This window comes from Ooceraea biroi, chromosome 3, assembly GCF_003672135.1.
Source record: "Ooceraea biroi isolate clonal line C1 chromosome 3, Obir_v5.4, whole genome shotgun sequence".
Lineage (NCBI taxonomy): Eukaryota > Metazoa > Arthropoda > Insecta > Hymenoptera > Formicidae > Ooceraea > Ooceraea biroi.
The window spans coordinates 2,121-18,747 of record NC_039508.1 but is presented as its reverse complement, the minus strand read 5'-3'; the positions used below and the strand labels follow the sequence as shown (position 1 = coordinate 18,747).

The following is a 16,627-nucleotide window of genomic DNA, read 5'->3' as shown; positions in this document are numbered from 1 at the left end:
GAGTATTCCGTTTAAAATCTGATTTGCAGGAGGTGTATTGCGGCCGCGAGACCATATGCACGGTGGATGGACTGCACTTCAACTCGCTCTACAACGCTAGGGTGCGGGCGTTCAACAGCGCGGGTGAGGGCGAGTACTCGGAGCTGATCGGTCTTCAGACCGCGGAGGGTGAGGTTCTCCTCCCTTTTTTACGGCCTTCTGCGCCGAACGCGCGGAGGCTCCGGCTGGAAAATCGGCGTCGGTGTCGCGTGGAAGACGAACGATCGCGCGCGACGTCGATTTTCCAGCCGCGCGTGTTTCCTCTTTTCTTTTTCCGCGGCACGATCGCGTGATCGATGAGATGGACGGCGGACGCACAGAAACGGCCGATAGAATGCCCACCGTGTGACGCTTGCGGAATAATGTGGGAGACAATTACAAATGATACCGAGGGCAGACATTTTTACCTCTGTATTACAGCTTCGGAAACAGTTTACGCAGAAATTTCTTTCGGTTTCTTTTTATAGTTATGAATTTTATTACTAGAAGTAAGTAAATAATTTGAAATCGCGATAAATCACGGATGCGCGATCATTTTTTAACTCTTGAACGGAATCATATTAGGATTTTTTACGCATATATTCTTGAATCAATTTTTGTAAATCTCTTAAAACTTATACCGCATTATATCTTCAATGTATTTTTCAAATTATGGTAGCAAGTTACGATTGAGAGGGAGAAATTTCTCTTTTATTACAAAATTATGAACAATGCGGTATTCGCCGAGTAAGAGTTAAATATTAAACCACGACAATCATGTGACGCAAGTGCCGTATCGGAAACGTGATGATAAATGATTTAAAACTTAAATAATTTAAAATGGAAGAGATAAAAATCTCCCGTTCTCCATTCCACAAACGCGTCACGTCGGCTTCCGTATCAAATTCTTAAATTATTTAGCCGCACGGAAAATCAGATACCTCCCCGCCGACCTTCTTACCGCATTAAGATTCCACAATCACGTCACGTCGTTATTAACATCGAGCGCGGTGCGACGTCGAATTCCCAATAACCCGCCACTCGATACGGGCGCTCGCGTCCCAACGTAGCGTAGTTCGTTAAGCGCGCCTGCGGGTTTCGAGTCCGCGGAATATTAATCGAAGCTGCAGCATCCCTTGGTCTCTCTCGCAGTGGCGTGGTTCTCGTGGGCGACCGGTGCGGCCGGCATACCGCAGGAGGTGTCCATATCCGAGGACGCAATGAGTGCATCCTGCGAGGGCTACGAGCACCGCGTGGTCCTCTCGAGTGTCGGTTTCTCGCGGGGCGTTCACTACTGGGAGCTGACCATAGATCGATACCATAGTGACACCGATCCGGCCTTCGGTATCGCCCGAGCCGACGTATCACGCGATCAGATGCTAGGTAAGTGTTCACCCTCTGCTTTCCTCGCAATCTCTCTCTCTCTCTTTCTCTTTCTTTCTCCCTTTCTCTCCGTCTCTCGATCTGTTCTCTACCCCGAAGCGGAAAATGTCGTGCGGTTTATCCGGCATCGATGAAATATTCATGCGCCACGCAGTACAGCCCGGAGATCCCTGGTTTGTTCGGAAATTCGAAGGCGAGAGACGCGTATGTAACGTTCACCCTCTCGCGTTTCTCTTTTTCCCGCTGTCTCCGTATATGTGTCGCTCCGAATGAGGGGAACGACGACGAAGAGATTCCGTCGGGATCGGAAAGTGTGCGCGGATCGCGGTACTGCGGGGAGAGAGGAGATATGTACGTCAACTCTTGGGCGCGTGGAAACCGGGTCAATGCTCTTAGGACTGATGAAATCCGAAGATCGCGTTCAGCCTAATGAACTTGACGGGAAATTTATGGAATCGGATCTCCGATGTCACATTTTTCACGCAACTATATTTCACAGTAATAAACGACAAATACTAATAACTATTTATCTATTCTTTTCAAATTACTATTCGTAGAAAAATACGAAAAATATGATAAAGTAATAAATATTTATTTCGTCATTTCGTGCTATTATTATGCTATTATTAACAAAGAAGATTCTAAATATCTCCAAACTATTGTTCGAGCATTCGGTTCACCATTTTTAGCATTTCCGATATTCGAGCATCTCTATTCCATTATCCACGTGGCATGCAATTCGAGACGGAATGCAGTTAGGCCCATTCATCCCTCAAGGTCCCCCACCTTGTGGTGCAACCTTGCGAATCGTCTTGTCCGCAGGTAAGGACGACAAGGGGTGGAGCATGTACATAGACCGACAGCGGTCGTGGTTCATGCACGGTGGCGGCCATGCACAGCGGACAGAGGGTGGCGTTCAGCAGGGATCGACCGTTGGCGTGCTCCTTGACCTCGACACCACGCACACGCTGCGCTTCTTCGTGAACGATCAGCCGCAGGGTGGTATCGCCTTCCGCGATCTCTACGGCGTTTTTTATCCGGCGGTCAGCTTGAACCGCGGCGTCACCGTCACTCTCCACACTGCCCTGGACGTGCCGCGTCATCTGCTCGCACTTCACGAGGAGTACGTGAACGACATGGTTCAGAGCTAGGGGTACCTTAACGTCCTGAAGAAAGGTCTGCCGCAAGAGATCGGCTCGTCCGTAGGCATGTCCTTTTTCGTCACCGACAGATGCAGGGATTTCGAGTCGGGTCCGTCGCTGGAGAAGATCGTTGAGGAGAGCCCGGTCGACGTTTAACTGATGATCCGATAGATCCTTTACTAGAATTGCCCGAGCGAGCGATCGTGGCCTCGGGTTTTAATTTGATTAAGCTCGACACGATTATCCAGAGCATCCGAGTCGCTCCGAAATGTTTAATGATCTTAATGTGGACTTTGATTCTTTTGCGGAATTGTGTGACGAAACGAAAAGCGCCGGTGTATAATCTCCTCAAGGATTCAAGCATTGGATGATATTCTTCCCGGGTGTTTGGCGATGCCGCGCAATTATGCGAGAATATTGCGCCAAGTATTTTCCAACGATGTTTCACGTTAAGCCTGATTTGTTACAGGAAGCGCGGGAGCCGGAATAAGAATTAATCTGACCCTCTGTTTGAGTTGTTTCTCTCAATTCAGGAATTTATTATCCTCGAGGATGTTAACCCGAGCAGGATTCGCCTCGCGCGCTACTTGTCCGGATATAAACGGGCTCCACGAGGAATAACACGATTCAACAGGTTCAGAAACTTCGGCGAGAAGGTTTCCGAGGGAGGCGTAAACCGTTGACCTTTTTGGATCCGCCTTGTTCGAGAAACTGAAACTTAGAATCACGACTCTAGTTAGGAATTGGGATTACTTTCTCGTTTCGTCCTCGCGTTCAGTAATTGAACCGTCGGCGATATCGTTCGATTCGTGTGCATGCTGATGCACAGTGCGGGACGCAATGTAAAATCGAAGAGAGAAAGACTACTTTATCCCAGAGAACCAATGAGACTGAAATCATTCAGGCACACGTCATGCGATCCATAAATAATATCGCGCGTTAGTAGGCCAAGAGAGCTAAGATGAAGATCTCATCGTGACGCTGGAACCTCGGTCCATCTTCTATTTATATCGCGCTGTTGTAAGAGCAAAGCAAAGATAATATTTTTCCTCTGCGCTGTCTGAATACGTTTCTTAATGTCTTAAAAAATTATCTCGACGAAGACTGGAAGCACTTCCGAGGTCGATGTCTTTGCGATCGGTCAACTGTAACTTTCTGATTTCCACGTGGTAGCCGATCTTACACCCCAGAGAGGAGTGTATTCTCGTGAGGAACTTACCGGATATTTAACCGGAAGGTGAAGCGACCGATCCTTAGACGTCCAAGCGTCGTCGCCGACAAACTTTGCCCGTGCTCGAGTAGATGCGATCAATCGGTTGGCTCGAAAGATCGCGCGTCAAGAGCTGAAGAGTCACCGCAAATAAGTGTGAGAGGCGTCCCTTGTGGTATTCATTGCTCGACGGAGAGAGTTCGCACGAGTGAGAAGTATGGTCTCGCTCGCTGGCAGCCCTTCCCTCTCTCGTCGGGACGATGGGGAGCTTCTTACTCCGAGGAATGAAGTTAAGACGGAATGCACAAAGTCCACCTCGACAACCGACAAAGGGTATCGAGAAGGACCTTGAATAGCTTCCTCCGTAGCGTGCCCCGAGTAGCCAATAAAGAAACGATCAGTCCCATCGGAGACGTGGCGTTCACGCCTCGCGGTTTTTGTCGGTCGCGTAATTAACTCTTTCAGCACCTGCCACCATGTGCATCCACTTTTAGTGATCGCTTGGGAGCACGCGTTAACTTTGTTGCACAGCCATGCGTGAAAAGGTAAATCTATATAAAGTTCAAAAATAAATTTAAATTAAATTGGCAGTCTTGATATCTCTTATAATATATAAAATTGTTTAATTTTGGAGAAAAATATATGTTATCTAAAGGAACAATTTATATACAAGATTCGTACAATAGTCGTTTAATAATTGAACTCGGGAGATAGCGTGGCGTATCTGCTTCGTTCCCAAATTTCGGTGGATCGAAGAATAGAACGTGGTAGAATCTGGTAGAATCCCCAATCTAATTCGCCGCTGAAACGGTTAATGAACGGGCGAACGAAAATCGCGGGCATCGAGCTGCCGATCGAGCGCTGACGCGGCGCGATCGGCGACGGAGGATCGACCGTGGTAAGGCCGATAATTATCCCGCGGGACGAAGAACCGGAAGAGCCGTGTCTCTGTTTCTCGCCCCACCGGAAGACACGCTGATCAGACGGTTCTCCTATCCCGCTTGCGCGATCGACAGATCGCTCGATCGTCCATCAATTATCCATATCGACAAGCACCTATAAGTGTATAATCGCGTCATAGGCGTTAAGCTCCATTAAAAAGCGTATAGACAGGTAAGCCGTATAAAAGCATTGCTGCTGCAGCTTTAGTGTACAATAACGAATCGAATATACGTTTTCTAGTCTTCAATAGAGACCCGATCGACATCCCTCCGCCTTCTCCATTTGCAGATCCTCCTTATACCTTCGTCCTCGCGCCATCGTTTATTCCCTTCCCCCTCATGTCCATGTCCGAACTCGTTGATTCCTTTTTTACGACTTTGTATCTCTCAGCGATCAGGACCCTTCTCGGTCCTCACGCTCGACTCGTCGTTATATTTCGACGTAACGATAACTCGGCAGCGCTTTTGCAACCGGGTATTGCGCTGTGCAGCGAAAGCGTCGCATACGCGTACGCGCGCGCGCCTTCCGGCGCCACATGTACATAAATGTATATATACATATGAGTATATCGATTGTACCGCCGATGAGTTTGCCGATTGTACCATTTACGACTGTATCGGATCAATAAAACGCAACGAAAACGCCCGCGCGACGTGCCATACTCGTGTGTGACCCCTCTCGACTCACCCTCATCCACCCTCTTCGTTCCCTTCCCTCGAGCGGTGGATTAAGGTACTTGGAGGTCCCCCACGTGGAGTATTAACGTGGAAAATACAGGATCGAGAGAAGGTTTTTTCAAAGCGTTAAATAATATTTCTCGCAACGCCATGTATCGTACCATACACCACCTCAATATTAAAAGTAATAACATTTCTTATTGCACAATATGACATATTTTTTAAAATAAAAGATCGAGCTTTAGGTTTCAAGATTCAAAGAGAGATCGAGAAACGTTGCGAATGGCGCCCTTGTGCGGTAATCCACCACCAGTTCCGTTTACTCTCCTCCCCCCTCATTCTTCTCCGCCGCTTTTCGTTCATTTAATCCGAAACTTTCGCAACACCTCTTCAGGAAGTTCCCTCGCCGTTGTGCTGGCTCCCACAAATTGCAACGAGTGCCGGCCGGTGGAGGAGAAGACCGGCGGAGAGCTCGCTGCTTGGTAGAAGAAAAAAAAAGAGGCGAAGAGCGACGAATAGTCCGAGAGAGAAAAGGGGTAGAAAGAAGAAAGGGAGCACCTCGCTCGGCGAAAGTCTGGGTGGGTCTCTTTAACGAATGCAATTAGCCGTCGTGGCTGCGTCCGCGGCGTGGGATCATTTTTCCCCATCGGGCGTTATTTTATATCGCCTTTGCCGTAAGTTCGTTCAAGCACGGCGCTTGATTCGATTCGGAGATTGGAGGAAGGACGCCGCTCCGCGCGGCCGCGCTTAGGGCTAATCGATTTCCGTCGTCTTTTTTCTTTCTCTCGCTCGTCGTTTCACCACTACAAAATATGGTTTCCACGATGGCAGCTTTTATCATCGACGGAGCTTCTCCGTTCAGGCGAAGTCGAAGACCGATGTTAACATCGAGAAACTTACCTCGATATACGTAGCGATACTTCAACTGGACATCGTCAGGTATACACAAAGCAATAGAAATAAAGAATAATTCAAGATTTATGAAATTTATATTCAATACATTTAAAAGGAGAGAAGTTAAGGTAATTTTTAAAATTAAGATAATTTTTAAAGATTATAATTTTAAATTATAACGTCTACGGATTTATAATTAGGCGCAGATTAAAATATAAATATGGATTCTTTAAACGTATCTTTTTGTAAAACTGGTATTAGTAAAAGAATATTTTTAGTTGTTTAAAGCTAGTTCAACGACGTGGAAAATTATAATCGACAACAGCGATATTCATCTTTTGTATATCCATATAAGCTTCGAAAAAGCGATAATGTGCGAGCGAGGTAAAGTATCAGCAGTTTACGACACGCAAAAAACATTATAAAAGTTGTTGAATGCCTCTTCGGGAAGTTCTTATCCCCCACAAATTACAGCTGGCGGTGCTATTGGGAAGAAGGATGGCCGTGGGTGTAAGCTGAGTTTGTAGAAAGAGAAAGAAACGTCGGGTGTCGCGTGAAAAAGGTGCCTCGCGAATACTGTTACTGTTCGTATTGCCGTTCCCGTGGGACGGAAGAAACGACAGAATCCAATAAGCTGCCGGCATTTCACGAACATGATTAGTGCTAAATCACTTTTATGTCACTATTGGATGATCCGTACTGAAATTTCCGTCGAAATAAGTTCGAGAACATAATTCCCGATAAAATAGAATTTCTCTGCTTAGTAAAAGTTCAAGCTAAAACTACATGATATTACGAAATCATAATTTCGAAACCGGAAAAAAAAAGATTCTCGCCAAGGAAGTTTGAGAGATGATAATAACTAACGAAACTTTATTCCTTGGTCAATTTTAAATGAATTGTTTTAAAGGAATTTGGCGCAAGTTTAAGCGGCCTAGATATTTAATGCTGAAAATCCACAAGTTACATAAAGTCGTGTACCTGATCGAATCTTTTCTGCGGAAAATTCGCTTTTCTGAGAAAATAGTTCCGAGAGCGTGCACTCTTAAAGATTGGACCAATCCTTGTAATCCTAAGCAATCCTTCATGGAGATTTGATGCAAGCCACGCCACAGAAGGATATCGAGCTCTAGACAGAAAGTAGTAAGTCCATGTATTCTGCTCGCTCGTTGACAATAATGCAACAGGGATTTCAAAGGATAGAAGTTCTGCTTTTGTACTCTCCCTCTTCGAAAAAAGTACGCTGCAGCTTTCAAGCTTGAAAGTTAGTTTCGATGAGAGTCAGCGGCTACGTCGTTGTAACGGTACACATTTATGTAACGACGAAAAATGTTCACAAGTAGCCCGTTAAATGCCATCATCGTGTAAGCTCATGCTCTTCAAAATGTTCCGCACGGATTTAAGGGATTCTACGTGAAATTCCGGTGAAAAATCTGCGCTTTACCACCGCAGTATAAATTATGTAACGTACGCCGAGTTAAACTTTCCCACTTCCGTGCTTCCTAATTATAAAGCCCTTCACATCTCTGTTTAAAATTTCCGAGTTTACCCCGGTTACGAGAGACCGTCATGTCGTACACACTTAATTAAGAATTGTTAATTAACTGTGACTTAATATGGATAAAAGATTCGATCAAGGATATCATGAATTTCGTAGAATATTTATACATTGTGTAATTCTTACGCAATCTCTTCATTATTTGCTAATGTCATGAAAAATATCAGAAATAATCAAATAAAAAGTATTGCAATAACAAAAATAATTTTTAATGAAATCATCTGTTTCAAGACCAATACAAAATATCTTTCAAATAATTTCCTTTTCAACATTTTTCTTTCTCCTCGAGCTTATCAATAGTTAACAAGACTCACTTAGTCTATTTACACGGGTTTCTATAAGCGACAATCCAACATAAACTCGGGACGGGGACAATAACGGTAAAAACAAGAGAAACCCGCGTTTCCGCTTACTTTTGTCCGCGGCAGGCTGTCCAGCCGGGGCGAATAAGGGAAAAAAAGGGCGGCCATCTGCCGAGTCGTAGTAAATCCAACGCCCTTTTTCGCGGTCCGTGCAGTATCTCCGGCTGGTAATGGCCCGAATTCCCGGGACGTGGAGCGTGGAAACGTGACGCTCGTTTCGGACTAGGACGAAGGGAGCTGGGACACGTTGCCACCCTCAGCCACCCCGTTGTTCGCGAGCTGTTCCTCTCGCGCTCGATCTCTTATTTATCCCCGCGAGATTAAGCAGGACTACCGTCCTCCGTGCGTGATCGCCGAAGCGTGCAAGGAGGGTCGTCCAATCGTGTATTCGTGCGTACCCTCCATCAGTGAGCCTATTAAAAAAAGAAGAAGGAAGAAAGGAGACATGGAGAACCTCTCCCGAGGGGTTCGTTAGACTTGGATCAAGGGGACCATCTAATACGGCGGTTTTCTTAAATAAAGACCGATTCGGTTTGAGATAAGCACGCGCGCCTCTGAAGTTCCGATTCATGGTTGTCAAAAGGACTGTCAAAAGAGGCGCGGTCAGAGCAATTTTCTAATATGAATTGTACACACTTTGTACACTCCAACTTTCGAGCTAGTTTTAAAAGATTTCTGTACAATTTAAACAAAACAATTCATGTATAAAATCCATTCAGACAGTTCTAAATAGATACGACTGCACATCGAAATGCAATACTTAATGCTTGAGAGTAAAGTATCAGATTTCAGAAAATACGCTAATGAAACTCTACATTTTTTGACAATTATTCTATATCTTTATATCTGATATCATCGTTGATCGGTAGTTATAGTTATACAACGTTTTCCTTCGCAGTTTTTAGACATTACGATCTTGACAGTTATCGTCGCGCATAAACTTCAACCTATAACCAAGTTTGAAACGAATCCTCGAAATAATTCAACATTACGTTGATAAATACTGCATGAGCGACATATCCGAGGAAGTCAGGTACCTACATATCTTCAAGAGTTGAGCTGTTTGGTAAGAAAATATTTTTACTGCAGTTAGGACCATAAAATTTTAAATAGCGACGACGGACGAAGGTTTTCGGCTGGCGACGCCGAATTTGCGTTGGCTTTTAAACTGCATGAGATCGCAAGCTATCTCTCGTCGGGTATCTGCGCGTGTCCAATGTAATCCACGAGATTTAAGTGCACTCTTCATTAACGTCGTTAACTGTAGATTCTGGTAAGCTTCCGGCCGGGACTTCAGTATCTCAGATATCTCTTTCATGACACAGCGACACTGCCTCGTTCCATCAAAATTTCCACTTCACAAATAATGTATTGAAAATATGATGTTGCTATGCGGACCAAAAGTTATGAACTCATTCTGCAGGCCAAAAGAGCACGAATTGGTGAAAGCGAATACATCTTTACATTTTAGATTCCCAGCGTGAGATTTTGCATATGCTTTTTGTGACAGAATGTGGCTGCATTACAAAGATCTTTGTATTTTCTTTTAAAATTAAGAAACTTTTAAAATCCTCGCTGTTTAGACATTCAAGTTAAAATGTTGCCTCAACGAAGCGTTACAAATAGCTTGCTATTTTTCCTGCAGAAAATACGGATTAACGAAAGAAGACGAGGAATGAAATAAAATCGCGAATAAAAGGCGAAAGAAACTAGCACAACAAGAACGAGGCATTTTTCCAGCACTCAACAGCTCATCTCTTTATCAAATGCGCGAGTGGTGCTTCTTGCAAAAATCGCGATAAACGGCGATGCTACGTTCTTGTCGAGCATCCGATTACGATTACGTCGTCTGCCTTTTGTAGAGATCGAGCCATTAGATTAACCCTTCCTTCCTCCGGCGCCCGACAATTGTCGTTCCGGAGCGACGAGCGGGCAGACGGGCAGGGGAATTAGAGGAGCTGTGTTTCGAAACGCAATTTCCGGGTTAACGAGGCCCCGACCATTGGAACGGGCGTCATTTGTGGAGAGGGCCACGCGCGAGCAGAATTAGCGCGAATTTTCGAGCCGATAACCGGGTCGAGTGCGAAATAATTATCGGGCGCCGATGAGCCGCGTTATTATTCCGGAATCCGGGAAATCCCCGGAAAACACAGTAACACGCGTTTTCAATTAAAAGCCCCCGATATTGTCGGCGCGACGCGGCGCGTGCAGCGACCCGAATGATTTTTCGACCGCACTGCCGCGGTAAATCTTATTTAATCGTTTACACGTACGCGGATTAAATCCCACGCTACCGAGCTTTCCGAGTCGCTTCTATGCCCCGCTCGGAGAGAGCATGTTGTTAAAGCGAAAAAGATTAACTATATGACGCGGCAATATAATGCGATTCATCGTTAAAATCATTATTCAGCTTCATTGATAATATAATAATTATTGTCTATCCCTCAGCTTTGCGCGGCTGTGAATATCGGAAAAATTATTATGAAACTTATAGTGAACGCTTTTGTGAGCAACGCATTTAAAATTTCGGTAAATTCTCCTTCGCTGCATGGGTCACGCAGAATTGCGTGGAAGAACTCGCTTTAACATTTCAGACTCGTGAGTTCCTTGTCGTCTGATAAAAGTCTGTTTGTAAATTCGCATTATTTCTGGCGGTTTTCGCGTTGCGACGATGGCCACGATATTTTACACGCGGTAAATCTTCCTCGATCTGACAGGCAATACGTTTTGAAGTCCGTAATTACGCGATCGAATGTGAGATATACGCGCGGCCGCATCGAACGTACATGTTACCGCGGGTAGGGTTACAAATGGCCAGACGGCGTCGGATTCGTATAGTGACCGTATCAAAGCACAAATGGGGAAATCGATGCTACAGCTTAAACTGCGCCGTGTACTCGAAACTCGGAAGCTTCCGATAGGAACAAGAGGAACTTAACGTGCCGCGCCGTATCCCAGGCGAACTTCGCCGAGAGCGATACGTCGAAGAAAAAGGACAAGAATCGTGAACAAGTACCCTCTCGCCGCTTTCAGCATAGAGAGCCAGGATCGACATGGGAGGATAATGTGAGTGCATCGTAACTGCACACCAGGTGCTTCCCATTTTTGATACTGCACCACGGCAGCAAAGCGCGTTTAAGCGTTTTTATTCCTGTATGCATTGCGACTGTGCGCAAAGTTTTTTTAAAAAGACATATATTTCTAATTTGTAGAAAGACATTTAAAGAAAAAGGAGCAAGAAGAAGAGTTCGTCTGTTTATAAAACAAATACGAGCTCTTTAATGCGACGGAACTTTGTGCGCGATGAAAGAAAGCGCGGAACGAACTTAAAGGAAAAGAATAATGGGGCGATGTCGGCTGGAAATTAAATATCAGCAGAACCGTTCTCTGTCTGCGTGCGGGGCGCATCCACGTAATTAAATGAATTCATTCCCAAGTGAAATTTCATTCGTGCTTCTACAATTACGACCCGATACAGGAATTTGTTTATTGATTTCCGTAATTTGTTCTCGCGCTCTCGCACAACTGAACCTTTCGCGGATGATTTATCGATGCAACCTCGAACATGACATGAAATAAGCACATTTAAAAGAAAATTTATTTACATCTCGGAAGAAAGAAAGCATTCTCTGAAACGTCACGGAAGACATCATTTCAAGGAAAAAACTACCCTCTTTTAATATTCTCCTGGGGCTACACTCCGGAGGATACATGAAGTTCCGTGAAGTTCTCCAAGTCTTCTCGGACGGGACAGCTAACGGAAATTTTTGATTGGAGTATGGGAAGTGGGTTCCCGTGGACTCCCTAGAAAGAGAGCCGTCGTTCCAGAGGGAGCGTTTTCTGCGGGAACCCTAACGCTCTCACGGGACACAGCAGAGAGTATAGCGCGGTTTTCCTTCGTGGGTGAAACTTTTTTTTCCGGAGCATGGAAGTGTAAAGTGCAAGTTTTAAAAATGTCCTATTATGTAAAAAAAGAACTCGCGCGGGGAACTGTTTTTTTCCGGAAATCCCCGCGGGACGGACGACCGAGGTTACACGTCGCTTAGTTAGCCCCCCAATCTGTCCGCGTAAATAATAAATATGCAGAAGGCAAACATCCAGTGCCGCTATGTAAAATAAACTTTCCTTACGTTGAACGCGCCGTCACACCGGTGTTTGCGATAGAATGGCGAATCGCACTCGCACAGCTACGAAACTGCAATTATATCCCGTGTATGGTGCGGGACACGGAGGGCAAAGAGCCGCAACTGTGTTGGTTCGCACGGGGATTGTACCGTTCCGGTTAATCAGCGTGTTGTCTCGTAAGTTCATTATCAAAGTGGCTCTCGTGTCAATTGCATCCCCTGCCGCTCGTCCGACGGTGCTCCATTGTTTCCTGAAGACGTCGCGCGATTCATCGTGCGCCTTGCAAATTCAGATATCGATGCTCAGTCCCGGTCGCGTATTCAACCGTTGCTTCATAATGCATGGAATCTTGGGTTGAATTCTCTTGACAATTGTGCCGTCTTAAGTAAAATGACGGTAGAAATGAAGGTAGAGATATGAAACTGAATTTTCTATTAAATTTTTGATTTATATTATTAAGCTTCTCAATTATTGAGTTTAATTTTTACAGTAAAGATTTCCATTTACAATATATAAAATCTCGATTTATTAAAAAATAAAAATAGAAAATGTTTCTAAGGTAATTGATGAACTGAGTTTAGCGCAGCCGTATTTTCTCTTAAGAAAATACAGTTTGTTATTGCGGAACATAAAAGCGGATTATACATATGAATAATGTAATGCACCACGTAAAAATCTCTATACTCCTTGCCGGATTAACATTATTTGAAATTAGTAATATATACATTGGTTATATCCCTTTAGAGATATAACACTGAGCTTAGCACATACACGAGGTGTTACCATTATCCTTGTAATATACGCTTTCATTTCATTAAGCTTAACCCGCTAAGTTACAGGTAGCAGTTTTCGAGAAAATTTGTAGTTCCCAAACGTACATTTCACCTCATAAGCTGTCCTACATCTCACCACCTATATAGGATAAGACGTATACGTGGCTTCTGTTATAGAAACTATTACAGAAGCCAGGACTTTAACATCGGCAATAAATATTTCAATAAATTACTCGCTAAATTTGCTGTCTCTATTTATTTCGCGACCTACAAATCTCAATATCTTTAATGGAGCAAATAAAATTATTGTCCAATCTTTTTCTGCAGAAATTAATTTTAAATATTATTATTTTTCGTCATTTATTAGACATAACAGATGTTACCTAAACGATTATATTTTTACATAAGACTCAATCTTCTGCACACATGTGGCACATACAATATTTAAATAGTATCAGATTTTTTAGCGCGTGCTTCAAGCCGATTATTTCGATTGAAATTAATCATAATGCAATCCTCTTTCGCGAAGCGTGTTGACGAATGAATAACACAGCATACTGCATAATAAGATTTAACAACTTATTAAGCATTGCAATGCCATTTGCTGCCTTTTATTTTAAATCATTAGCGACTAATTTCACCAATCTCGCCTCACATTACTCGTATTTATTACTTTCATTAATTTATACAAAAGCATGAAGAGTTGTATAGCGAATGGAACTTGCTGCCAATGACGCGGAATTATTGACGTGATTATCTGTGTCTCTTTCGTGAGAGATTACGCGAGAGACACTAACGGGGTCTCCTGAAGTAATCGCGGATACATTTCCTATGTTATAGAAACGACCGGCTCTCGACTGCGGACGTGAAGAAAAACTGTCCGAGGAAATGGCGAATAACGCCACGGAGAGATGGCAAAAAGTTACATGACCTTTTGGCACGAGGAAAGTCTCGGTATGGGAAAATTTGCCGGCTCTGAGAAATATTTCAACAAAATAGTACGTAATGCAGCGATAGAGGAATTATTAAGGAAACGCTCGTATTGCACTTTTCAGTAGGAAATTACAGAAGTTATTATTATTGTTTCACGTATACAATAGACGCAAAGCAAAATGTTTCGTGAAAAGCCAAGTGAGAATTTTGCACTTTTCCAAGTTGTCGCCAGGCGATTTGTTGATTGCGGTGGCGTTAATAAACTGTCGCTCGTAATTTGCCGTGTCAACGTTTCCATATTTGGACAAGCACATCGTTGCTGAATGTGCGATCGCGCGCGAAAGTTCAGCGAATACGTTCAACTAATTAATGAGACCGTAATGTCAACGTACATCGGCTATTACGCGCTGTGGACCGTTACTTCCCAGCATAAATACATTTCATTAATAGTTTACTATGTCGTATTAGGTAGCAAGAGCAGCTATTTGTACAAAAGTTGCATGACTACCTGCAGCGATGGACATTGAGCCTCGAGATCCTGCGATTTCTTGCGGTAATCGAAACCACCTTAACTCCACCAAATTTATTACCTATTACCATCTATTGCATAGATATGGAAATAGATGTAGACTTTAATAAATTATCCGTGATTTAATAAACAGCATTAAAAATCGAGTTTTGATGTCTATAGAAATTTCACGAGATTGTTAGAATTACATTAAAAAACGCATTCTCTTTTGTACATTACTAAGCTTGAACTATAATAAAAAACGATCCTCATCATCGTGTCTACTAGAACCAGAGGTGAAGTAAAAGCACAATTAAGGAAGATTATGATAGTAACGTGAAACGATTAAAAAAATAAGTTGCATAATTATGCAGAGAGAATATGAATGCGATATAGTAAGGAAAATTAATGAGGATCGTGAAACATTCCGCGACATGTTTTTCCTCTTCCTTCTCTTTGCTATCGTAAATCGGTGATCGCGCATCATTAATGAGAATCCGCGAAATGAATTCCGTCTCGCCCGCGCGAAATTCGATCACTCTTTACGAGTGCATGGCTTTAAAGAAAACAAAAGAGGAAGAAGGCGGAAAATAATAATGTATTAGAGAATGTTTTTGAAGAGGATGACAACCAGAGGCAAAATATTATCAAATGTTATTTTGTTTAAAATGAATATGTTCCAAATCATTTATAAATACGTTCTAAAATAAATACTATATAAAAACGTTCGATAAATAATGTTTCGTGAGACTATTCGCAAAGTAGCACAGCTCTGTTCCGGAAACGTTTTTCCGGCAGACGCAAAGAAGATTTATCGAGGATCGTGCTTCGACTCGCCGCGGCGCGCCGCTTCGACTCTGCTTCTTTTCGCATTTCGCGTTGTTTTTCATCTCGAGGAGTAACGTATTTCAGCCGCATCGACGTTGTTCTTATCGAAGAGTATACGGAGGATAGAACGAAGTGCACGGCATCGGAATGGAACAATAAGACAGTAAGGTGCTTTCTGCTACGAGGAACAACGCCAGGTAAGTAGGATACATCGCTGAAGGCCAGAAAGGGAGATAAAAGAGTCCAGGGGGGAGGGGCGACATGCGAATAATAACGATGCTCGAGATCGAGAATACGGCTCGTAGATGCAGAAAAAGGAGGAAAAGCGGGGATAAAGACATGGAACGTAATAACTTTATTTCTCGCAGTCTGCGCCGAGACAAGAGGGACAAATGGCTGCACGAAGACAGCGGCGATTCGATGAAAGTTTACGACTACGTCCGTTAATGCATCAAAAGCGGCGGCAGCAATCTGTTTGATCATTATCTACGAATTTTGCTGCGTGGCGGACAAAGTTGGCGGCAAGTGAGAGCAGCTGAAAATGAGAAATAATTACATTTTTTAGCGTTGTGTAATAAAGCGAAGCGACGTTAACGTTTGCCACATCGGATTTTAATTTCGAACGAAAAACGCTCGAAATAAAATAAATGTCAGCACTGAGGAGAAGACAGATTCGCAGTAGAAATGATTAAAGATTATTTCTGCGTAAAGTCTGCGTTAACGCAAATATGAACAAAAAAGATTATCGACTGGCAATATTTCATCCAGCGGAAGTGGAAAGTCTTAAGTAAGTTTAAGGTTCTCATTAGAGTTCGGATCTGAATATTATGATAAATGCGTCGAACCGTCGCGTTTCATCGATCGATTTTCCGTCTTTCGCGCGGAAGCTGATTACCGCCAAATCGCCTTTGTATTCTCCCATGGACTCGCGAATCTTTATCTTAATCACGTAGATCGATCCACGAGAGGGACGAAGAGGAGGGAAGAGAGGAAGACTGAGGTCGGCGGAGCCGTGCCGACGATCGGATAATGCAAATTTAAACGAGTAGCACATTAGCGTGGATCGAGAGCCGACGGTGCGGTACCAAGGAAGTCTCTTGTTCTCCTCGTCGTCATCGTCGTCGCGCAGCGACGTAGTTGACGACGATGCATTGGCGATGAGAGATCCTGTAACTCGATCCGACCAGGTCGATCGTCTTGCCTTTATCCGGCGCTGGGAACAAGACGAGAAGTACGACTCGGGATCGGATAGACGCAGCGTAATGTCGAGGAGC

At 43.8% G+C, this 16,627-nt stretch overlaps 1 protein-coding gene across 1 annotated transcript in view; it reads left to right on the top strand.

The window, feature by feature from the left end:
* Positions 1-5,341, top strand: part of LOC105277466 (E3 ubiquitin-protein ligase TRIM9) — an 86,759-nt gene extending 81,418 nt beyond the window's left edge. The window contains exons 7-9 of the mRNA XM_026968245.1: positions 30-168; positions 1,171-1,401; positions 2,224-5,341. Of these exons, the coding sequence (XP_026824046.1) occupies positions 30-168; positions 1,171-1,401; positions 2,224-2,552 (699 nt within the window). The 3' untranslated portion in view covers positions 2,553-5,341. The remainder of the gene's footprint in view (positions 1-29; positions 169-1,170; positions 1,402-2,223) is intronic.
* Positions 5,342-16,627: the final 11,286 nt, after the last annotated feature.